At 34.5% G+C, this 24,666-nt stretch overlaps 1 protein-coding gene and 1 long non-coding RNA gene across 4 annotated transcripts; one reads left to right on the top strand and one right to left on the bottom strand.

The window, feature by feature from the left end:
- Positions 1-2,059: 2,059 nt before the first annotated feature.
- On the bottom strand, positions 2,060-5,163 carry LOC127869252 (uncharacterized). Its single transcript, XR_008044489.1, has 3 exons — positions 5,089-5,163; positions 4,403-4,530; positions 2,060-4,028 (listed from the first exon to the last, which is right to left on the bottom strand). It is a non-coding gene; the product is annotated as an uncharacterized LOC127869252 (long non-coding RNA).
- A 2,387-nt stretch (positions 5,164-7,550) lies between these two features.
- On the top strand, positions 7,551-24,013 carry LOC127869246 (uncharacterized). Of its 3 annotated transcripts, none has more exons than XM_052411628.1 (12): positions 7,551-7,928; positions 10,979-11,297; positions 11,808-12,397; positions 13,422-13,543; positions 14,208-14,299; positions 15,104-15,144; positions 16,093-16,254; positions 17,011-17,127; positions 17,833-18,438; positions 19,163-19,226; positions 19,532-19,588; positions 21,225-24,013. In XM_052411628.1, exons 2-12 carry the CDS (start codon positions 11,000-11,002, stop codon positions 21,497-21,499), a joined length of 2,424 nt encoding a protein of 807 aa, XP_052267588.1. In that variant the 5' UTR covers positions 7,551-7,928; positions 10,979-10,999; the 3' UTR covers positions 21,500-24,013. The 3 variants fall into 3 exon arrangements, with proteins under 3 accessions (XP_052267588.1, XP_052267589.1, XP_052267587.1); XM_052411629.1 differs by having other exon boundaries at positions 7,556-7,928; positions 11,229-11,297; XM_052411627.1 differs by lacking the exon at positions 7,551-7,928 and adding an exon at positions 7,954-9,040.
- Positions 24,014-24,666: the final 653 nt, after the last annotated feature.

Here is a 24,666-nt window from a genome sequence, read left to right as displayed (position 1 = left end):
TTTTTGCCATTTAGTCAGTGCGCATGCGCTGAAAAGATTGGTCAGCCACAAATGGGCGTGAACCTTATAGGACAAGCGCAATATGCCCTGTTTTTTGGTTTATCGTTTTGCGCCAAAATCTGTCATTGGTTGATGTAAAATCACCACAGCGTGATAAAAGAAGAATTAACAGAAATCACGTCGCTAACGATAATACAGATTATATGTGTTGATCCAAGCTGTTCCTATCGAGCTCAACTGCAGCAATGGGGTTGCTGTCAACTACTCAAGTTTTCTTCTTATTTGTGAGTATTAGTGAGGAATGTTTGGGAAATAACAATATAAATAGGTTTCGATTATTATGAAACTATAATTTCAAACTTGAAGGTCACCCCTTTTTAGTCGTTGGCATAAAATATCATCAGGCGAATAAAGTGGTTTATTCCCAATAACTCGACCAAGCCCATTTAATATGGTGACCAATAACTAATATTCTTTGCTATATTTGATACTATTTTATACAATAAGAGTTTTTTTCATGTGTCTCAACGTTGGCTGTCTGTTTTTTTTTCTAATGAAATAAGGGTTCAAGTATATACCGTAACATATTCTTTTTAATTATCAACATTAAAAAATCACATTCAAATTTGTGTATATTTGTTTCACTTTAAATTGTTGTTTCCAAAATTCACTTTAGAAAAGATGACAATTATCAAAACAATCTATTCGAAGCTGGTGATACAGATTTGTCGGGGACAGCATGTTCATATTATCTTAATGATTAAGATAATTCAACATCTTTAAATTTAGTGAATCTAGTAGTAGAAGTAGTAGTAGTAGAAGTAGTAGTAGTAGTAGTAGTAGTAGTAGTAGTAGTAGTAGTAGTAGTAGTAGTAGTGGTAGTGGTAGTAGTAGTAGTAGTAGTAGTAGTAGTAGTGGTGGTGGTGGTAGTGGTAGGAGTAGTAGTAGTAGTAGAAGTACTAGTAGTAGTAGTAGTAGTAGTAGTAGTAGTAGTAGTAGTAGTACTAGTAGTAGTAGTAGTAGTAGTAGTAGTAGTAGTAGTAGTAGTAGTAGTAGTAGTAGTAGTAGTAGTAGTAGTGGCGGTGGTGGTGTAAGCGGTAGTGTTAGCGGAATTACTCAGTAGAAACTATAATGACAATAGTCACAAATCACTTTTATCACCATAATCAAAAGAAGTATAGTTCTTGTTTTAATAAGAGAACACATTTTATTGGACGATAAAGTGATCATTAATTTATAATAAATTTCTGAGTAAACAATTGAACGCATACATACGAACTAAAATCGAATTTACTTATAAACGAGGAAGTATTAAGTGTGGTAGCGTGATTTGTTGAATACGTATGAAAGCAGTCGCCCTCGTCGTCAGTACCCAGCAAACAATCTATATGGGACCCATATGGGTCCCATGTGGGCACCTATATGGGCCCCATGTGGGCTGCCAACATGGGACCCAGATGGGAAGTGCAACCGGGCTCCACATGGGTCCCATCTGGGCTGCCCCATGAAAGTATATGGGGCAGCCCAGATAGGACCCATGTGGAGCCCGGTTGCACTACCCATCTGGGTCCCATGTTGGCAGCCCACATGGGGCCCATATAGGTGCCCACATGGGACCCATATAGGTCCAACATGGGCATCCCTTTTACTCAATATGGGCTACATACAGGCAGCCCTTTTACTCAATATGGGCTACATAAGAGTAGCCCTTTTTCTCAATATGGGCTACATACGGGCAGTATTGTTCTAAATATGGGCTACAAACTGGTAGCATTGTATTCAATATGGGTACACAGAGCCTGTAAAATTGTGGACAACACATTAATGGAAATTCAGGTTATGTTAGAAATAATATGTAGGTTGCAAACATGAAATACTGTGTTCAAATTGAACATCAGACAAAAGATTCTTGTACATGTACTTCCAATTTCATTTTTTTAAATGTTTTATCTATTTCTTCTTGCTGGAACAGAGCGATATCAAAATGTTCAAGAGCTAAATATCATTATCCTGCAAGCAATACAAGGTTTTTGTTAAAAGACTTAAAAATTTATTAAAGTACTCTCAACTTTTATTCACATAAATTATTACACACATATACATGGATACATACATACATAGCAGGAGGATCCCACGTTAACTATTCTACCAGAGAATTCTAAAATAATATGGTGATTCCTAACTTTTTGAATGTAACATCAGCAAAAATATTTTACATGAAGTTGCTAACGAAAACATGTTTCTATCTAATGTTCTATCCGCATGGAGTAATGTTACTCATAATCTATAAACCCAAACCAACAGTAAAACTATTTCATGGAACAATAAAGACTTCAAGCAATAAGACGTTTTTCTATAACATTATATATGTTGACCAGTTATACAACTATAGAATTAAGGACTTCTATTATTTTGATATTTAATATATAATACATATACAGAATACCTTCAAGTATTTTCCTGATGTACTACACATTACTCAAAAGCATACCCATGCATATTAAATCTTTAACCAATACAAATAACACACCATGTACTCAAAGAACATTTGTAGAAAACATCAGAGCTCCAGATAAGGGCCGTACAGACGTAAATACGGCCTTTTCATGAAGGCTTACGCATTTATTTTTATGAACTGGACGTACAATTACGACTTTAATATCCCTTTTACGCATTTACGAAAAAAATCTGGCCGTACTGATACGTCGGTGTCAGCGCGGCATATTTGTTGGTCTCTAACCTAACGGCCTCTTTCATTAATTTAAATTACCGAAAAGTTGTAGACTGGGTTCCAGTATTATTATCTATTCTGTGGCGTGATTTCCGGTAACTTGTAAGCCCGTCAAAAACAATATGTCTGCGAGCATGGAAGGCCGGCTTAACCGAAAGCGGTTCAAATAAACACTTTGTTGTCATATAATGGCTACATACGGTCGTCTAACCATTCTGACATTCAATCTGTAAGCCCAGTTGAAGTGTTTGCTTGAGCGTTTAACTGTAATAGTTGGCAAAGTCTATGCCAACTTTGACAGTTGACTGCTTAAGCAATGATTCTTTTGAGATGAGACAGTGACATTGGTGTTCATTTACTTAGCTTACAAGTTGGCTTGTGTTTTCTTGTCAAGCAAAATAAAGTTATAGTATTTAGTCATGAGTTTTAATGTGTAGTTGTATTTGCATCATAATTCAGAATGGAAAACCTAATAAAGTAACTGTTTAAGAAGCAAAATATATTTATTATAATTGCTGCAAATGTTTCTGTAAAGTAAGGTATACACCCATCAATATCCAAGAACACGGGTAGTACAGTACTACCTGTATTTTTGGATATGGTAGTACAGGTACTAATTGATTTTCAGCGTTACTCCTTTTCTTTCTGTCAGTGGCAATACCGTTACGAATTTCACAAATCCTTATCTAGAGCTTTGAAACATACTTGCAAGACTAAACAAAATATTTTATAAACTAGAAATTAAAAACCCTGCAAAAAAATCCAAAACTCAAATAAATGGCAAATCCTTTTTCGAGAACAAGTCCATATTATTATCTTTGATATCTTCATACATTCTAGTGTTTTTCGTAATTGCACATGATATATATATATATATGTCTTTTAAAACCTTCAAAAACTGGAATGCTGTTTCTTCTTTTGCAAAGGAATATATACCATTTCATTTCCAGATAAAAAAAATTGTATGCTTTCTTAGAAGATGAGCCTTAAAGGAATGGTTTAGGATCAATGAAGAAAGAACTGTCAATTACATTGACAACATTGCTTAATATATTTGATAAAAAAGCTTGAACTATGCAGCAGTCCTAGAAAAGATGGATCGTAGCTTCATCACCAAGATGCTCTTCAAACTCATCCATTTGCTCAAATGTTCCAATTGGAAGACTGATGTTCTCTGGCAGTTGCATTGGCTTGTCATCAGTAGCTGACCTAGCCAAGAGCCGCTGCAGCATCCGCTTCATTTCCCTGTTCTCGTCTCTGATTGTTTCCAACACCGTTAAAATCTGTGTAACTGCATCTGAAGACAGAGTAAAAAAGAACTGTACCTAAAATTATGTTGACAATAATATAAATCACAGCTGGGTCTTATATAATTATATCGGATGTGTGCCGATATAACGGCGGTGGGCCCGATTTGTCCCAACAGCTGTTGTACGGCTAGGGCTGATTATAGCAACTTGCACCTATATGCCCGTCAACGTCAATTTGTTTCTTTTATTAGTAGAAGTATGTATTATTATAGATCACTAAATGACTGTGTATTTTATTTATTTTTTCAGTTGGATTATCTGTTTACATCATTTATTTATGTAATTAACTATCATTTAATAAGCAGTAATTCCAAAAATGAAATTATTTTAAGTTAAAGTTTCAAGCACAAAAATTAGTTACTTTGTCCTATAAACTGGGAAGGCTCTTCAGCTGGACTTAATGGGAGTGACCGGCCTCTGTCATGCACTGCTGGACATTCCTTGTAAAGACGATGTTGGCAAACCAGGTGGTGGTGAATATTTTATTTTCTGAAATAAATTTGTACAATAAACATTACGAAATTAATTATTTCCTAATACACAGACTTCTTAAATATTCTGCAAATATGTGTTTAAATAATCATTAAAATTTGTCCACAGGCAGACAACCTTGGCTTGCGTGCAAGTAATCAAAGACCTATAAAAGACATTATATTATAATATACGTTTCAATTAATATTATCAATGTATGAGATATGCAAGATTCTCATGCATTAGCATGATTACTAATTTAGTGTTTCATTTTGTCAGACATGCGCCTGTCTGCTATAAATAGTTTGTATTGAATTTTAGGCAGAATCAAGTTGAATTAAGCAGTTTAACTAAGAGATTGATCTATGGCGATAAACGAACGTTACGACTTACGTCGCGAAAATACATGACAAAGGCAAAGCGATGAAGAAATCTAATAATATGCAATTTAAATTATTAAACACACAGGCATTCATTGAAGTAACAGATAAATAAATAATGCGTGATCAGCAATATATATCTGATTTCAAAAGAAATATATAATTACGTGTATAATATCACAATTTAACAACTTACCGTTTCGAGTGTTTTTGTTTTGAATGTTTTCGCGAGGCGGAATTAACATCTGCGCATGCGCATATTATTTAAATACTTTATTTTTCTGCGCGATTATTCAAATTGAAATTATCTCTTGAAAATAACTTCATATTAATCATAGTAGCTATATACATTATTTAAAACAAAGCCATATCAAAAACAGAATTTTCAAAAAAAATGTGCGCCCGATAGCTGATTTTGTCCTTTGTTGGGCGGCCCAAATGGGACCCGTATGGGACCCATATGGGCTGCATATTATTTGCTTATGCATTCATTTTATATTTTTGGGTAAAATATTAGCAGTTGAGATTAAGTTTGTCATACATATGTTTTAAGAAATTAGTTTTTAATCAAATAAAAGTTTATATCTTTTTCCTGATAGCGCAATAATATGGGACCTATATGGGACCCTTAAGGGCATTCCCATATGGGCTAACCCATATAGGTCCCAAATGACTCCCATTTGGGCTTACCCATATGGGTTTGCCCAGAAACAGCCCGGTAGCTGATTTTGTCCTTTGTTGGGCGGCCCAAATGGGACCCATATGGGACCTATATGGACTGCATATTATTTGCTTATCCATTGATTTTCTATTTTTGGGTAAAATATTAGCAGCTTAGATCAAGTTAGTCCAGCATAAGTTTTAAGAAATGAGTTTTTAATCAAATAAATTCAAGTTTACATCTTTTTCATGATAGCGCAATAATATGGGACCTATATGGGACCCTTATCGCCATTCCCACATGGGCAGGCCTATATAGCTCCCAAATGACTCCCATATGGGACCCGTATGGGACCCATATGGGCCGCATATTATTTGCTTATGCATTGATTTTCTATTTTTGGGTAGAATATTAGCAGTTTAGATCAAGTTAGTCCTACATACGTTTTAAGAAATGAGTTTTTAATCAAAGAAATACAAGTTTACATATTTTTCCCGATAGCGCAATAATATGGGACCTATATGGGACCCTTGTGGGCATTCCCATATGGGCTAGCCCATATTGGACCCAAATGACTCCCATATGGGCTTACCCATATGGGTTTGCCCAGAAACAGCCCATATGGGACCCATATGTGCATGTTTGCTGGGTAGTAGTAGCAGCAACGACAACAGCATCAGCAGTAGTAGTTGTGGTGCTGCCTGGTGGTGGTGGACGTGATAGTTGTAGAGGTAGCAGTAGTGGTAGAGAAGTTGCATATACGTAGATGTTTCAGATTACATTTACTGTGAGTGCCTTTATTACAGTAAATTAAAGTATTCGAAGTGATCATTTTAATTGAAATGAACCGTTTCATAAAGGTCTAAATTTATTTCATTTTTTTCCACCGTATTTTTGATAGCGTCTCCTTCCTTGTTGTTTATATTATATCTCATGAAGCTTTACAAATGTAATTATATGCCTATGCTTATTTTTTTCATCATCAATTAAGATATCTTATTACATCTAAGTAAGTCGGTAAGCCACGGGAGTCCTATTATAAACAGCGATTAAAATTTCATACTTGATAATTTTGACGCTCAGACAGGTCCATTTATTGGGGTTCTAATATACAGGATATAAACAAAGATAACAATCGCTCTTTTTCTGAGTTCAAAGCATTCTTTAAGGACACATGTGGTTCCATTCGGAGATTAGCGCTTTATACCACCCCCACACCAAAACAAAAGAAAACATAATTACACGCTAAAATGATAATTTTGTCGAAAGACTCAAATGAATTTTTATTCACGCGAAAACGTTTTCCCTTACATCGCATAAATATGATTTTTATTCCGAATTTGCAAATTCAAAAAGGTGTAACCGTTGTCGCTTGTTTTAATCAATTACAAGCGTGAATCGATTTTAAATTAAAATTAAACCGGATTTTCAATGATATCCTCAATAAAAACAAAATTTCTTACGATTCTGTCCACATATATAGCTATGAGCGGGGACTTTAAATAGGGTGTCGTTTGTCCGGGTATACAATTCAATCGGGTGCCGATTGTCCGGGTCGAAAAATTACAGGGCGCCGACTTCCGCGTATGCAAAATACACTGGGTGCCGATTGTCCGGGTGCCGTTTGGCCTACAATCAGTAGTAGTAGTAGTAGTAGAAGTAGTAGTAGTAGTAGTAGTAGTAGTAGTAGTAGTAGTAGTAGTGGTAGTAGTAGAAGTAATAGTAGTGGCGGTGGTGGTGGTGGTGGAAGTGGTAGTGTAATTACTCAGTAGAAACACGGAGTACTGTGCAGTAACATTGTTTCGGTATGAAATAGCGTGCGTATGGCATAACAAGTAACACAACAGTAGCGCCGACCTTCTTCCATATTTTCTTTCGGTGTTAGTGTAAACAAACTTACTTTGTTGCCTGATTATTGCAGCGTTTATAATTAGGTCCAGAAGTTGCGATGTAAAGCAGCCGTGTGCAGTTTGTTGGAATCACAATTAATATTTAGTTGAATGTAACCTGTTGCAAAAAAGCAATGTGTATATTTCAGTAATATTTAGCACAATAATATTATTTATGTTATTTTTAGGAAATATCTGTCACCGATTTATTTTACAAAATGATTTGTAGAATTAGTTTTTCGAAACGCGATTATGTTATGAGAAAAACTGGCTGATTGTTGAGATTCCTGACAACCAATGAAATTATTTGCTACAAAATGGCGGGTGTTTTTATTTGAAGAAAAGTGTCGATATGTGTTTATATAAAATTCTTGTGTTTATAATGTATTTTAAAGAAGTGCTGACTATTTGTTTAACTTCTTTTACGATGAAAGTAAGGTTAATGTCGATTTAGCGAAGGAAACGTCTTCTGTTCGTTGAGATAAGGTAAACTAGGTTACTGGTTTAGTATGTAAATTCGGACAGTACGTAAGTCGGACACACGTAATAACTCACTCAATTCCGATGAAATTTGACAATTTTTGGTGAAAAGGCGAGTACATTCATTGATACATTTTTAATGGTGTTGCATCATTTAAGCGCTTTATTTGCATGTGTCCGACTTTATAATTTTAGAACAGGAAATCCACAGTTTTTTTTTAATGGAAATGCTCATCAAGTGTCCAATGTTTATTACTCGACTACTCGTAGGGTGAATCCGTGAAAAGTCGGACAGTTGACAGTAAAACACATAATAAACTATCCAATTACAGACTTGAAATCCCCAGTAACACGCATTTAGCGACACATAGCCATTCACTTTGAAAAAATACATTTGTACAGTATGTACATGGACACCGTTTACGTTAACACAAAATCAATGATGTACTGGTACTTTTTGTTCTTTTTAGAGCACACATGGCTGTTTTCTAGTAAGAGTAGGCTAATTTATTGCCATTTTTGTCATTTGGTAGTGGAAACTTCAAGTGTGTATACAAATGACTGTAGTTTACCATCCCTTTAAATTATCTTAGAGGATATTACCTTGTAGTTTACAATTTGAGTCATTGTTTTTCTCATGGCCTTTGATTGAAGTGGCACATTTTATAGTCTTTAAATTGGCGCACAGTTCATTTCTGCAATCTGCGATTGCATTCTGCAGTTTAATTATTTAGCCAGGGCTCAACACTAACAGTGGTCTGTTGACCCGGGGTCAGTAAAAAATAGGGAGGACCAGTGAAACTAGAAATTTGGTTGATCCGTCGGACCAGTTAAAAATCCTGGCCGGCTTATTGTGAAATACTGGTGGAAAGCCGTTTTCATTAATAAAACAACTTTATTTGTTCATAATAAACCGATAATTTCATCATATTTTTTGGGCCTACTCGAGACTGGGATGAAAAATAGCAACATATTGGAAATTCCAATTTTCCTAGATGCCCGAATGACAAAAACCTGTTGTCGGATCAAAAAATCGATTTGCATTCCGCAAATGTCTCTGGACTTCGCCGTGATCGATACAAAATTCAAAGCGTTTGGATTGAGAAATTAACAAAATGGTATTTATTATTTTGAAAAAGCAGCAATCAGTCTTCGAAATTAGCACACGCCTTGCCCGTGGCCAGTAAAATTACTGCCGGGCACATACAAAAATTCACGTTTGTGGCCCGCCGGGCATGTAAATTATTGAAGCCGATTGACAGTTTATAAAAAAAATCGTAAGCGGTTCTTGATATTTGCAGATCTATTTTTCAATTTTGCGAACAAACACCTTGCCGTAAGTTGTAAAACAATGAAATTCGATTGGTTTAACAACACGCACCTGCTTGCACACGTCATCGTTGTTGTTTTTGACCGATGCAGTTCGGTCACATTCGGTTCTTATCGACGGTTTCTCTAGACATTAATCGAGAAGATGCTTTTTGAATCGATCATTTCAATCAAGTAATACGCTTCCGTTTTTGTCAATGTAAACAAAAAATTAATGTCATTGTCGACATAGAGGCTATGCAGTATCTTAGGTATGTTGATGGGGCTAAACCCGATAAAGCACTTCCAAAATAGAAAATTGACAATGATTTGAGAAAAAGGAAGCCAAGAAAGGATACGAGGACACCAGAGAACGCTCTTTTCAAGAGCACTGGTGTAACGATCGACCGTCTTAATTTTAGTGACTGATTAGATGTAATTGTATTCACTACGATTGAAACAAATGTTCTGCTTTACTATGTGTAGCATGTAAGTGTTAAAATGTTTTGATTTGTTATAATTTTGGTTAAAAAAGTTTGGGCATGTAAAAAATATGTTGGGCATGTAAAAATTCTTAAGTTACTGGCCCGACTGGCATGTAACTTTTCAAAGCTTATTTCGAAGACTGAGCAATAATCAGCATGTATTGATCTTAGTACCATCAGAATATACTTTGTTTACCGTGCAAATTTACACTGGAGAGCGCCGAATAATGTTTTGATATTGCCGGAGAATAAATGTGCGTATTTTCAAGATAACAAATTTTCACGATGTGGAATTTCATTCTGGGGGTGGTTGAACCTGTTACCTCCGCCTAAAAACCCTAAAACTAATGAAGAGAAGCTTGAAGTACAGCAATTTTGAAAAGGACGAGAGATATTTCAGTAGATAGTATAGTTTTCTTTTTATAAATGCACAATACATTGTGGATAGTCCGGAAAGTTAATTGAAATGTAGGTAAAATAACATAGATATTGTCGGACCACTTAAAATCTTGGAGGACCAGTAATTTCTGAAAGCTGGTGGTCCTTTGGGTCAGTAGGTAAAAAAGTAAGTGTCAAGCCCTGATTGCTGTGTGTTCAACGCTAACAAAAACAAGTATGAACTATTTTTCGAAAACCCATGCGCTCGAGTTAGCAAATCGACCAATCATAAAAAAAATTTAAGTTAACATCGCTCAGTGATCTATTTTTAGAAAGGTATAGTGACAAATTGTAAACAGAATAAACTTGCGTCATAAATTAAACATTTTAATTCAAGATTAAAATTTGCCAATTGGCATTTTATTTACAGTTGGCTTTCGGTCAACTACTTACTTTTAAAATGGTTGTTCAATGAAAGGTTTGGTTGCCCGACCATTGGTTTTTATTATCATACAGTTTTTGCCTTGTTAGGCTGAAAGAAGGGTTTATGTCTGGGAGGGTTTTTTTCCGGATACCCAGTAACTTGTAAGGATGGGCAATTGAAATTGTGATTTTATATAATTATATTCCTAACAGGTTGTGCACAGTATTCATTCTTGTAACTTCACAAACAGTCTGCACGCTAACTATAAGCCCGACAGCCCAGGACTGGTTAAATGTTAATCGGGCTACTAGAAATTAATAATTTATATAGTCGGGCTATTGGATTCTGTTTCCAATAAAGCATCATAATTCGGGCTAGTGGTTAAAATATATTACCGTGATGACTGTTCACAAATAATTTATGGTGGAAACAGTTACAATTAAATTTTGTTTTTATTTCAGTGTTTGTGTGCGGTTGTATTCATGCAGCCAGAGCTAATCCAGGTAAACTGGAGTAGCGATGAAGAACTGGTACAAGTAAGGTGGTCAGACTCCGATTCTGGGGACCCAGTGAATTGTTCTATGACCACATTACAAGACATTACAGGATCTGCTGACTGTGCTGTGACAGATAGCGAACAAGTACAGCGCGATGAGGAATATTTAGACATTTGGGATAGTGATGAAAGCTTAATGTTTTTGTCTTCTACAGATTCTGAACATGACATCGAACAGGTTTTAGCTAAGCCGAAAAAGAAAACAGAAAACAAGTACATTCAAAGTAAGTACAGTACAACTTTGAGGGAAATTTTGCCAGGCTTTTTTGAAATTTTAGCATGTGCGTTTGTTTAATAGTGAATTTTGTCAATTTTTTACCAGTTTGGAGCTGTTTCTCAGTAACTATTGCATAGAAGGGGAAAATGTATGCTCACTTTGCGTTGTTTTTTCCCATTGTCAGTGTTGAATTCGACATCTAAGGCTTCCGAAATAGTAATGGGTCAGAAATTGGCATCGCTTAAGTAGTTGTTTTAACTTTTGATTTTGATGATTTTTGTTGCCCTAGTCCCTTAAAATTCAATAATTAATACTATCCCAATAAAAAAACTAATAAAAATATGTTTCAGATTTAGACAAAAATGTGCCATAAACCCACACATTACAACGTTATTGCTAAAACTAATTTAAGGAACTTAAAAAAAATTCTTAGCCTTTCTGTTTACATTCTAAAACACCAGTCTTAATGCTAGAAAATAACCATTTGTTATGCCTTGGTTTTAATATTTGTTTTCAGGTGAGGTAAAGTCAGAAGGAAGAATGAAATTAAAAGCATTGAAGTTTCTTAGTATTAAGACAGCGCTTACCACACCCTGCTATTGTGGAAAACGGTGTATTATGCAGTTGAATATTAATTCTGTCCGTGATATTCGTGAAAAATTCTGGCATAATCCAAAATTGACTAGGATAACACTGCTGAAAGCATCATATGAAAAATCTGAAAAAGTCGGAAAATACAGGTACTTTTCAGTACAGTCTAAAAAACAAGAAATACAATTATGTACAAAAGCATTTTTGGCTGCATTGAGAGTTAACAAGAATACATTAACTACAGTTGCTGATATGTGCATGAATAACAAGGAAGCTCCAACTGGGAAATCCCCACGTAACTGGGACAAGAGCACTCTACTTTTGATTGCTTGGCTGGAGGATTACTTCAGATTTCATGGCGAAAGAATGCCTCACCGAAACGAGATTGTGATGCCATATGGAACAGTGAAAAGTCATATTTATGAACAATACAAAATGGATGTGGAAAATCCAGTGAGCAAAAGCCAGTTCTACAAGAAATGGATTGACAGCTTCCAGTTTGTTAAAACGAAAAAGGTAAAATAATGTGTTTTTTGTGGGTTACAAACAATTTTATGCTGATATGACGTTTTTAAACTACAAAGTCATGTACCTGCGTTAGTTGTAATACATGTAATTTGGCATCGTCAAATTAGAATCTATAGCTATATGTGTTTTTATAACAGCTGTCACATAATGAATCTTGTGTTGAGTATATCCTTTGAATGTCTGCAGCATTTGTTACAAGGTGTAACACCAATATACATGTAACCTTTTTTTTGTCAGTTACTAGATATAATAATATACAGTTGAATCAGATTCTCTCGAGGTCAACGACAAAGGTCAAATATATGGGGGACATAGTGTTTTACAAACACATCTGGTTAAAATTTAAAAATGAAAAAATATGCTACACAATCAAAAACTTAACTATATTACATTAAATATGTTTTAGAATGAGGCACACATGTACAATAGGCGAAAACGCATACATAGAAAGGATATTGCTTCAAAAAATTAACTAGAAAAAGTAGAATTTAAGATTTTCTCTAAAAACTTTCTGGAATGCCAGCCCTGGTGAAAACACCATTTCATTGCCTCTGTATCTTGAAAGAGCCTGGCCTTTCTTAATTCTTTCTCAGCTGTTAACCCTTACAATGCGGGAACCGAATTTTTAAGGCCTTTGCAAACAGTTTGGATCCAGATGAGACGCCACAGAACGTGGCGTCTCATCAGGATCCAAACTGTTTGCTATTCTGATAGTATTCTTTGAAAAAAATCGAAGAAAATGCGAATTTTAGAAATTCAGCAGACGACATTTTAGCAGACGACAAATTTCCCAGCATGCAAAGGGTTAAACTGTTACAGTGTAAAACGACAATTTTCATGGACTTTTCTAAGACTTAAAACCTTCATTGTGATGTATCAGAAAGGATACTCCAAAAAGGCATTGGTAATTTATTTTCAGGAATTTATTTTTGAAATGGGTTGTAAACAACAACAAAAATGAATCAGTTATCTGGAGCTGTGTAACATAAGCAGTGATCGATGTATGTTTCAGACCAACAGCTTCAGCAAATGTACAACTTGTGTGACATTAGAAAGGCTAATGAGCAAAACCACCTCTTTCGAGATGCGTGCTTTCTACAAGAAAAAGAAAGAAGAGCATAATATTCGTCAAATGTAATTTATGTATTTTCATTTCTTTTATTTTTCATTTAATTTTGTAACCAAATCTTTAATGAATTACTCCCTTACAAACATGGTAAGAAGCATTTCTAAAGTTCAGAATGCAAATCAGACTGTGTATTATTAGGGGAAAGATTAATGACCAGAAAAATTTACTGGGTGCTGCTAGATTGAAAATTATAAAAAGGTTCACGGTGAAAATTTTGGACTAACATTGACAATTTCTTGCAGGGTGCAGCATCCTCCAATTTTGCTCTATATCTTTCCCTAAGGCTTATTTTATATAACCACTGGTAATTAGTAAAATTTATTCAGTTAATCAAGCTCATTGACTTTTATCTTAAATTGAAAGGACCTTTAAGCCCCATTAATCCTACATATGTATTGATATCCCAAATTCACCTTTACTTATTGAACATAAATATGTAGTTTTATAAATGTTTTTAAACATTCAAAGTGAAATAGGTAGAAAGGTGCTATATCCTGCATATTTTTGTTTCCTGCATACTGCCCATTAATGATGGTAAACAAAGAAATGATATACATCTTTCAAATTTAATTTAATTTTGCCTATTAAATGTTTGATGTCAAAAGAAACAGATGCACTTAAAACTATTAACTATTTGCAACTTCAAAGCTCTTATTTAATGATATCCAGGTTAGAAAGGAAGTACTATTACAACAAAAAAGACCAGGCACAACGCAATCCAAGCCAGCACATGTCCATAATTATCGATGGTATGGATCAAGGTTGGTATTTAAAGTGTCCATACACTTTAATTTTGACAGGAGCAGTTTGAAAATCCTAACTAGTCATAAAACATATTCCCAAGTTCCAGTGTTCTGCCTTTGACGGGGCCTTGTTACAATGGCAAAAACAATTATTTGTCCTGACCCGATTTCTAAAAATAGGTCACCATAATAAGGATTTCTAAACATTACAATGAATGAATTTTTTGTTGAATGTGTAAACTGTAACAGAACAAAATCTTTCATTTTGTATTATGCCATTATAAAAAATAATTCCCATTATTTTGAAGAAAAAGCCTTTAACTATAGGCTATATAGAGTTTTAAATGTGCATTTCTTTCTCCATGCATATATACATGTTAACCTTTTCCATAATTATATATATATATATATATATGTCATAGAGGATATTTGTTGGATTCCGTGTAAGATTGCATTATATTTCATGAGTGGTCACCGAAACAATATTTTCACAAGTGAAAATAACGAGTTTCTGTTACAACCCATGAAATATATATTACGATCTTACACTTTGAAATATATAGTATTATGATTTGTCATTAGTAAATCATGTTGTTGTTCTCTTGTTTTTTTTTACGCTCTTTCACTGAAAAGCATGAAATACTGTAATTAATTTAATTTCCTGTCCAGACTTTTTTACTACATCCACAGTTGCACACAGGATACAATGGTACCAAAAAGGAAAGCTTTACATAATATGTGATTTAATTTTTTATATAACAAACATACAAACAGTTGTTTTTTAAATTTTTATTGCATAAATCTATTCTCTATTTTGTACAGCAAAGACCAATTTGCCACATTTTGCTGGGAGGAACCCAAAGGTAGGATAAAGGAGGTTTTGTGCCTTCGGTGGTAATCTTTTTTGGCTCACACCTGTGTGTCGTACTCTGTGTGTCTTAAGCTTTCAATTTTCTTTACAGAATGTTACCCATAAAAAGGGCATATAAACAGTTTGTATGGTATATTTTTTTCTGAAATAAATGTTTATCCTATTACCAAACGAAAACCAATAGTATAACAAGTGATCGTATGAATATGAGCTGTGAACTATAAATATTTTTAGACTATGGTTTCCAATCTTTATTTTTGGAACAATATATATTTCAATGTGATGTCATAGCAAATGATTATGTTTGAAGTAAACAAATACTATAAGCAAAATTGGGACACCAGCGTTATTTTTTAGAATTAAGTATTTTTACTCTTTTTGAACGATAAACACCACAAAATAATGGGATAAATAGAATATCATGTGAGTGTTGGAAAGAGATCAAGTTTATCATGCTCGGCTCAAAAATTTTGTAGCACTCTGAAAGTCTAGCACTACATGTTTCTCATCCTATAAACTTGATCTCTATCCGACAGTTACATAATATTCTATATATACATTAAAAAGCATTTATTTAATGAGTTCCTAAAATACATATCTTGCCATTCAACCATTGATGCAAAATTTATTAATTTATATTTAAAGTTGTCTCTAGGACACTTGCGGCGCTTAAAAAAACAAAAAATAGTGAATAGTTGTTACTTAGTATTATATTGTGGTGGTACGCTAGCAAATTTTGTTAAGTTCAGGTCAAGAATTATGAGTTTGATTGAAACTAAAGGCTTTTTATTTGGCAGGTGATAACAATTAATCAAATATGCTTGTTAAGTTTTAGGAGACGAAATACACAAACAAGATTCAGTATTTTGTTTGTTTTTGATTTCCAAATTTAAATGATGTATTGTGCAAGATTTTGTAACTGTTATGTGAAAAATTACAGAATCTGCATGCAGTGGATCTTCTGCATACTCATGTCACTGGAGTGCTAAGTCACGGGCATGGAGGGTTTCATGCCTATGTGGACATTAATGAATATCCTCATGATCCCAACTTGACAATCAACATCATACTTAAAGAGCTACTACGTCAAGCCAAGGCAAATGTGAGTAATGTTTGTGCACATGTTATCTTACATAATTATACTTGGAAGACAAAAATTGTAAGCAGGCCATTCAAGCACCTACATTTCTGAAAATAACCAAAGCCCTTGACACTAATGAAATACCACATGATGGCTTTTTTGGTAAAGATGGTGATAGTACAGTCAGTATTTTCAGGGGTCTCAATCTCTGGTTTTTGGGGTTTAAATAAGGCCATATTTCCCCAGCAAAAAGTATACAGTTCCCCCATTTCAGATAAAAATGCAAGACAATTGAATGCCCTAGACCCAGAATTGTCAAGTTCAAGTTCAAAATGTTTCAAACTAAATAAAATTGATAGATAAGTGTTAACTGTTAATAGATTGTAGTAAAAAGGACAAATTAAGTGATTAAAACAAATATTGTAATGTTTCTTATGTTTTGGTTGAAATTCTCCTATGGAAAATGATGCCTGATTTCGCCCGCCTCGGTGTTCCCCCAAACCAGAGTGAGACCCCTGGTTTTATGAATTTGTATAGAGGATTATAAATTCTTGCTTAGGTTGGTTAATAGGATAGATAACATCAGAATACGAGTCATACAAAAAGCATTAGTATGATAACACATTTTCGCCAGACTAGCTATATTTGTGTATGATCATGTGATATAAACACTGACCATCTTACTTTTATTGTTTTCCCTATGTTGTAGTTTTACTTGTTGTTTACTCTAGAGAACAACACTATTGTGCAATAATTTTGTGGATGTTTTTATTCCAGAACAACTTCCTGCCTCCAAATTTGTTTATCCAAGCAGACAACTGTTGGAGGGAAAATAAGAACCGTTATGTATTTGCATTTCTGGAATTGTTAGTGGCAGAACAGGTTTTCCATGAGGTGAGTGTTGATTTCAAAGATCACAGTGTCTGTTTTACGACAGTCTTTCTTAAGGATGAGTATTCAAATAATTTCATTTTCATTAACTTGATTATTTGAATATTCATGTGCACTACTTACAATTATTCAACCTCTGTAGCATGATTTAGTAGAAATGCTTATTATGCCCCCCTTCGAAGAAAACGTATTCACACAATGGCTGCTACTACAACTTATAGCCCATATAGGGGGCATGCATGTTTTACAAACAGCCCTTGTTTACCAGGTAATCGATAACGTCGCGGAAACACGTCTATTCAGGGAATCGATAGGGATCGTAAAAGCATGTATCTATCAGGGAAAGGATAGTTACTATAACTAATTAACTTTAGACATGTTATTGTTGCCAACTACTGTGTATCATATATATCACTAAAAACATGATAGTTTTGAATCCTGCAATGTTTGTTTTCAAAATTATGGAATTGCATCTTTTTGGCTTTTATTTCAGGTAACATTTTTGTAGCCTTAACATATAAATTATTTATATTTGATTATTAAATGAATAGTTTTTCTTAGTATTATTCCATCTTGTAGTTTATGCATTTTTTTCAAATAAAATTATGATAAAACTTGGGAAAGGCATTATCTTGTTCAGCCATTGTCGACTTTATTGACTGAAGGTATTTGATTTGTCGGATTTGATAATCATATATTATATTTCAGGTTCATATGTCCTTCCTTATTGTTGGCCACACGCATGAAGACATTGATGCAAAATTTAGTGAGGTGTCCAGGCTGTTAAATACTAAAGATGCTGAATATTTTGATGACTTTTTAAACGTTTTGAAAAATGCAGAGCGTATCACACAATTATTTGATGTTAAGTCATGGATTGAGGGTGATTTGAACAAAGCTGACCACATCACCCAACCTTTGCACTTTAAATTTGTTTCTGTGGACGGTGGTGTAAAAGTGTTTTATAAAGGGGTTCAATCTCAGCCGTGGTCAGCCCTTAATGGGAACTTTTTGAATAAAGCCCCAAGTGGAAAGCCAGAAATATTGAAGCCAAATTTTAGTAAAATTGAAATAGATAAAAATGTTAAACAAATTAAAGCTCTGAAACTAATTTTCAAAAAGCAGGATAGTACACAAAAGTGGCTAGACTTTTACGAATCGCTCAATTCCAACATGGACAGTTTAGATTCTGGAGTACCGGTATTTCCTTTAACACTGCTACCAAGACAACCTATAAGGCAGTCCTTTCCACCAGGACAAGGAATGGTTCCTGAAGTTCGTGAACTGATTGAAAAGGAAAACAGACAGCCATTGGTGAGCTTTTTCTACAGTAAGGTCATATATTGTTAGCTAACCTGAGCTCACCGTACTCAGGGTATAAATTTCCCCCCCAACTGATTTGATAATCATCCATATTGCATTTCTAGCATATAGTATATACTCTGAGAATATACATGTTGAGTTTGTAAATCTTAATCAACCACTCGGCTAATCTTAATGAAACTTGGCAGGAATGTTCTTTGCATAACTCATATTACCATGGAAATGGATAGGTTTCCTTATATGTATATAGTAACATCTAGAGCTTAGAGCTCTAATATTTGGCATGAAACATCATATGATGAACCTAAACAGTAAACAAGAATGTTAAAATTATGCCTCTTGGGTCGGAATTTGCCCCATACCAGGGGCCAAATGTTTTTTCCTTAAATGTATATAGTGAAAAGTTAAAAAAACTTCTCTTAAATATTAAAACTAAAGCTTTGATATTTGACATTAAACATCGTCTGGAATACCTCTACCAATATTGTTCAAATTATGCCTTTAAGGGTAAAAATTGGCCCAACCCTGAAGGCAAATATGTTTTCCTATATGTATATTGTAAAAACTTCTTCCCTGAAACCACAATGCCAAGAGCTTGGATATTTGCTTTCAAACATGGGCTGATGGACCCTTACAATATGTAATTTGTAAAACAGTATGAGATACATGTATAATAATAAAATACAATATTGAGGTGTAATTTGTATAATTCAAGGTACAGATAAAAAAGCGAAAAACTGGAGACGAAGCTTCTGACCTCAGGGTTGCCAAAAAGAAGAGTAAATATATATGATATTTATTATTATCATAAATCTTGAAAATATCATTAAAGTTATCTTTTTACATTCGTTATAGAGTTGAAATTCATTTGTTATGTATTTAGTTTGAATTTGACAGGATCAGGAAGAACAAACTTAAGTTTAAGTATGTTTTACAGTAAAAATGTGACAATAAAATAATTATGAACATTATTTCATAAAAAATTTGTTTCTACTTATCCTAATCAAACCCATCTGTAGAAAATTATTGTGTATTTTTAGTGTACATGTAATCCATATGAAAATATTCCATTGAAACATTTCAGATGATAACACTTCTGGTGGGAAAGGGTTTGGCAAAAGGAAGAGAAGATTTATATATGGTTTGTATATTGCTCTTTTTTTTCTTTGAACATATAATGGTTTTTATAAGAAATAAGTAATAATAGTATTAAAACTGATTAATATTAAAGGGGCCTTTTCACAGATTTTGGCATGTTTTGTAGTTTGTCTTTAAGTGCTTTATATTGATAAATGTAAACACTGGATCTAAAAAGCTCAAGTAAAAAATCAAGAATAAAATTTAAAAAAAAGGAAAAAAAGTAGCCCCCATCAGGGCTCGAACCAGTAACCCCCAGAGTCCTGGAGTAAATGGGATATGGGAATCACGACCGTCCATCTGTCCCAAGGAGCATAAGTTTGTCATTTATAAAGCGAAATTCCTTAAACTTGGTACAAAAGATCCTCATCATTAGACTGTGTATGCTTAAATACCAGTTCCCTACCTCCAAGGTCAATGTCACTATTATAGGTCAAATGTCTATATATAGTACAATGCTGCATCCTGTTTGTGTCCAGAGCATAACTTAGTCATGTATTGAGTGAATTTTATTAAACTTGGCACAAATATTTTCAATCGTGTGTCGCTCTTTCTGTTGCCTAAATCTAGTGGAAGACAAGGTAAAGGTTAACTTTCATCCATTTTTTTAAAAACGGAATTCCCATGCCTTGAAGGAACACAACTTGAATGATATTTTCTCGCAAAATAAACTCGATACTGCAACTAGTGTTCTACAGATATTAAAGCATTAATTAAGCCTTTATATGTTTTGTTAACATTTCTTGTATTCTCACGTTTTCAGCTTTTCAAGGTTTAAAAATGCATTTTGTTTGAAGTATTGTTGAGTAGCCTATTAGGCATTTAAAATAAAAATAAATTATTCTACAGCTTGATTTTCAGTACGTTACAGGACGGCATATAGTGATTGCACTGTCCGTCCGTTCATATGTCTGTCCGTCACACTTGCGTTAAAGTGATATTATGGGCATCTAACAGTTAATAGGTGTCTATCGCAACCGTTGTTTATTTTTGGTGTTTTCACTTCATATATACTTAGATTTGTTAATGCAGCATCAACATGCTAAAACAATATCCCTGAAAGAGAAAAATAATGCATTTGAATTAAATTGAATATAAACTGTACTTTCGTTTGACAACTGGTCATGCTTGTACGATGTGTACCTAAATTTAGTTTTAGTGCAGATTCGTTCATACGACACAAAGACACAATTTTGTTTTACGGATGGCTTACAGGACTGGGTGAGTCACGTAAGATATCGAATATAAAATATATTTTTAATAACAACTGGTAGCAAGATGAGTTGCAGATAATTGGTCAGTAACTTCATTTTAAGTAACTTGTTTGACCTGTTAATTCTTTTCAGCTCAATTCAACAGTGAAAAATGCCCATAATATCGCTTAAAGGTTTCGAAAAATGCTCATAACTTGTATGTCGCTTCAGATGTAACCTTTATAATTGGTATGCATTTGTATATGGACAAGGCCTTTCCATACGCACACAAATTTTGACCCCTTTGACCTTGACATTAAACTTAGGGTCCGCTTTTAGGTTCAAACTCTGCCTTTAGGTTTTGAAAAAGCGTTTTTTGGGGGCATATGTCTGATGGAGAAAGCTCTTGTTTTTGTTTGGCATTGATATGTGGTTTGTTTATTTAAGACACAACACTGTGCAGATCACGACTGGTCATGATTACAGATGAAGAAAGGAAGAAACATCTGTGGATAAAATTCTTGATGGACCTGTATACTTCATTTATGCAGTATATGCACATCTTGTTGCTCATTTTGTATGTGTTCTGCTGCCTTTTTGAAGGATATATTTTGTTTATTTTAAGGTTATTGCAAGAACTTCTGCGTCAATCTTTACTAGAACACATGGGTTTATTCCAACCCAGAGTTTCATTTTATGGTGAAATTGGATCAGTCAATTAAATTTGTTTTAGCAAATATACGTCTCTGGTGGGCAAAAATAAGACACTATTATTGAGGTGTAGTGTTTAACAATTTGTATCCAGTCAAATGTTCCTTATTTCGCCAGTTGTCTTTATAATCCCCCGAAAGTATTGAGTGAGATGTCCTTTATAAGCTATTGTAACTGTACATTTGTTCATGTGCATTTTTCTACCAATTTTCGATTTCGGTTTAGAAATGCTTTGTATGAACTTGTCTTCACATAAAAATGCTTTATTATGTCCCCCTTCGAAGAAGAGGGGTATATTGTTTTGCTCATGTCGGTCCGTATGTCCGTCTGTCCACCAGATGGTTTCCAGATGATAACTCAAGAACACTTAGGCCTAGGATCATGAAACTTCATAGGTACATTGATCATGACTCACAGATGACCCCTATTGATTTTGAGGTCACTAGGTCAAAGGTCAAGGTCACGGTGACCCGAAATAGTAAAATGGTTTCCGGATGATAACTCAAGAAGGCTTATGCCAAGGATCATGAAACTTCATAGGTACATTGATCATGACTCGCAGATGACCGCTATTGATTTTCAGGTCACTAGGTCAAAGGTCAAGGTCATGGTGACCCGAAATAGTAAAATGGTTTCCGGATGATTACTCAAGAACTCTTATGCCTAGGATCATGAAACTTCATAGGTACATTGATCACGACTCGCAGATGACACCTATTGATTTTCAGGTCACTAGGTCAAATGTCAAGGTCACGGTGACCCGAAACAGTAAAATGGTTTCCGAATGATAACTCAAGAACGCTTATGCATAGGATCATGAAACTTCATAGGTAAATTGATCATGAATCGCAGATGACCCTATTAATTTTCAGGTCACAAGGTCAAGGTCAGGTGACTTGAAACCGCAAAATGGTTTCCGGACGATAACTCAAGAATGCTTACACCTAGGATCATGAAAATTCATAGGTTCATTGATCATGACTGGCAGATAACCCCTAATAATTTTCAGGTCACTAGGTCAAGGTCACAGTGAGTCGAAACAGTAAAATGGTTTCCTGATGATAAATCAAGAATAATTAGGCCTAGGATCCTGAAACTTTATAGGTACATTGATCATGACTAGCAGATGACCCCTATCGATTTTCAGGTTACTAGGTCAAGGTCACAGTGACAAAAACTAATTCACACTTTGGCTGCCACTTCAACTGACAGCCCATATGGGGGGCATGCATGTTTTACAAACAGCCCTTGTTAAAATAGATTTTGTGAATTTGTGATTGCTAATGTTTAATTTTTATGTCTCCGAAGGAGGGCATATAGTGATCGGACTGTACGTCTTTCCGTCACACTTTGCGTTTAGGTTTCGCGTTTAGGTTTCAAAAAATGCTCATAAATTCTATGCCCCTTCACATAGCAACTTGATATTTGGTATGCATGTGTATCTCATTGAGCTGCACATTTTGAGTGGTGAAAGGTCAAGGTCATCCTTCAAGGTCAAAGGTAAAAAAAACATGTATCAACGCAGCGCAGTAGGGGGACAGTGTGTTTCTGACAAACACATCTCTTGTTTTATGTTCTATAATATGTTTGTATGTCAGGAGAAACAATAAAGTTTTGTTTTTACAATACATACTAAACTTGTGGCAGAATTGTTTAGTAATGAAAATACAAATTGCAGCAATTGCATCTGTTAAAGAACTTTGAATGGTTATAATTGATGTAAAGATTGTTTTATTGAAATATTTCATTTTTAAAATGACTTCACATGTTGAAAAACATGTTATGTATTTTTTATAAAAAAATTAATTAATTTTAGTTAGTCATAAAAAAATATTGAATCATTCACACTCTTTTATAAATGTTCTGACCTACTGACTGGTGGATTGCGAACATAATGGTATACCTTTGTGTGTGTTTGTATTTATTATTACATGTTTTATAATTAAAAAATAAATTAAGAATTATACATTTAAAAGTCGTTTACCTTCCATTTTTTTCAGTGTGATTTTTTCTGTGTGATTATGCATATCTGGAAGTGTGTACCGCTGGCTTAACATTTTCAAAGAATTTATCTCTCTGTTATTATGAACTTTAGGGAGTTTGTACCGCCGGCGTAACATTTTCAAAGAATTATCTGTCTGTGTGATTATGAACCTTAGGGAGTTTGTACCGCCAGCGTAACATTAAGAAATATCTGTCTGTGATTATGCATAGTTTGTACCGCCGGCGTAACATTTTGTCATTGTAGAGTTTGTACCGCCAGCGTAACATTTTCAAAGAAATATCTGTCTGTGATAATGCATAGTTTGTACCGCCGGCGTAACATTTTGTCATTGTAGAGTAACATTTTCAAATATCTGTCTGTGTGATTATGAACCTTAGGGAGTTTGTACCGCCGGCGTAACATTTTCAAAGAATTATCTGTCTGTGTGATTATGAACCTTAGGGAGTTTGTACCGCTGGCGTAACATTTTCAAAGAATTATCTGTCTGTGTGATTATGAACCTAAGGGAATTTGTACCGCCGGCGTAACATTTAGAATTATCTGTTTGTGTAATTATGAACCTTAGGGAGTTTGTAACGCCGGTGTAACATTAAGAAATATCTGACTGTGATAATGCATAGTTTGTACCGCCGGCGTAACATTTTGTCATTGTAGAGTAACATTTTCAAATATCTGTCTGTGTGATTATGAACCTTAGGGAGTTTGTACCGCCGGCGTAACATTTTCCAAGAATTATCTGTCTGTGTGATTATGAACCTAAGGGAATTTGTACCGCCGGCATAACATTTAGAATTATCTGTCTGTGTGATTATGAACCTTAGGGAGTTTGTACCGCCGGCGTAACATTAAGAAATGTCTGTCTGTGATTATGCATAGTTTGTACCGCAGGTGTATTAAATTGTGATTATGATCCTCTGAGAGTTTGTACCGCCATTGTAACATTTTCAGTAAATTTTTCTGTTGAAGGATTATGAACCTGAGTTTGTACCACTAGCATAACATTTTTTTAAAGCATTTGGGATGGTTGTACCGCCAGTGTATAGAATGAACCTTTGGGAGTTTGTACCGCCAGCGTAAATAGTAAGAGAGTTTGTACCGCCAGCGTACCATTTTTTGTTTAATTTTAAAGTGGAATGAATGTGATGAACATTTGGGAGTTTGTACCGCCAGCAT

This window comes from Dreissena polymorpha, chromosome 2 (genome assembly GCF_020536995.1).
Source record: "Dreissena polymorpha isolate Duluth1 chromosome 2, UMN_Dpol_1.0, whole genome shotgun sequence".
Taxonomy (NCBI): Eukaryota; Metazoa; Mollusca; class Bivalvia; order Myida; family Dreissenidae; genus Dreissena; species Dreissena polymorpha.
This window is presented reverse-complemented; position numbering and strand designations above follow the sequence as displayed.

Excerpts from the sequence above, each read along its gene's own strand:
- LOC127869246 (XM_052411627.1), top strand. Across the intron at positions 13,544-14,207 it reads GAGCATAATATTCGTCAAAT|GTTAGAAAGGAAGTACTATT; the intron begins GTAATTTATGTA and ends AATGATATCCAG. Across the intron at positions 16,255-17,010 it reads TACGTCAAGCCAAGGCAAAT|AACAACTTCCTGCCTCCAAA; the intron begins GTGAGTAATGTT and ends TTTTTATTCCAG.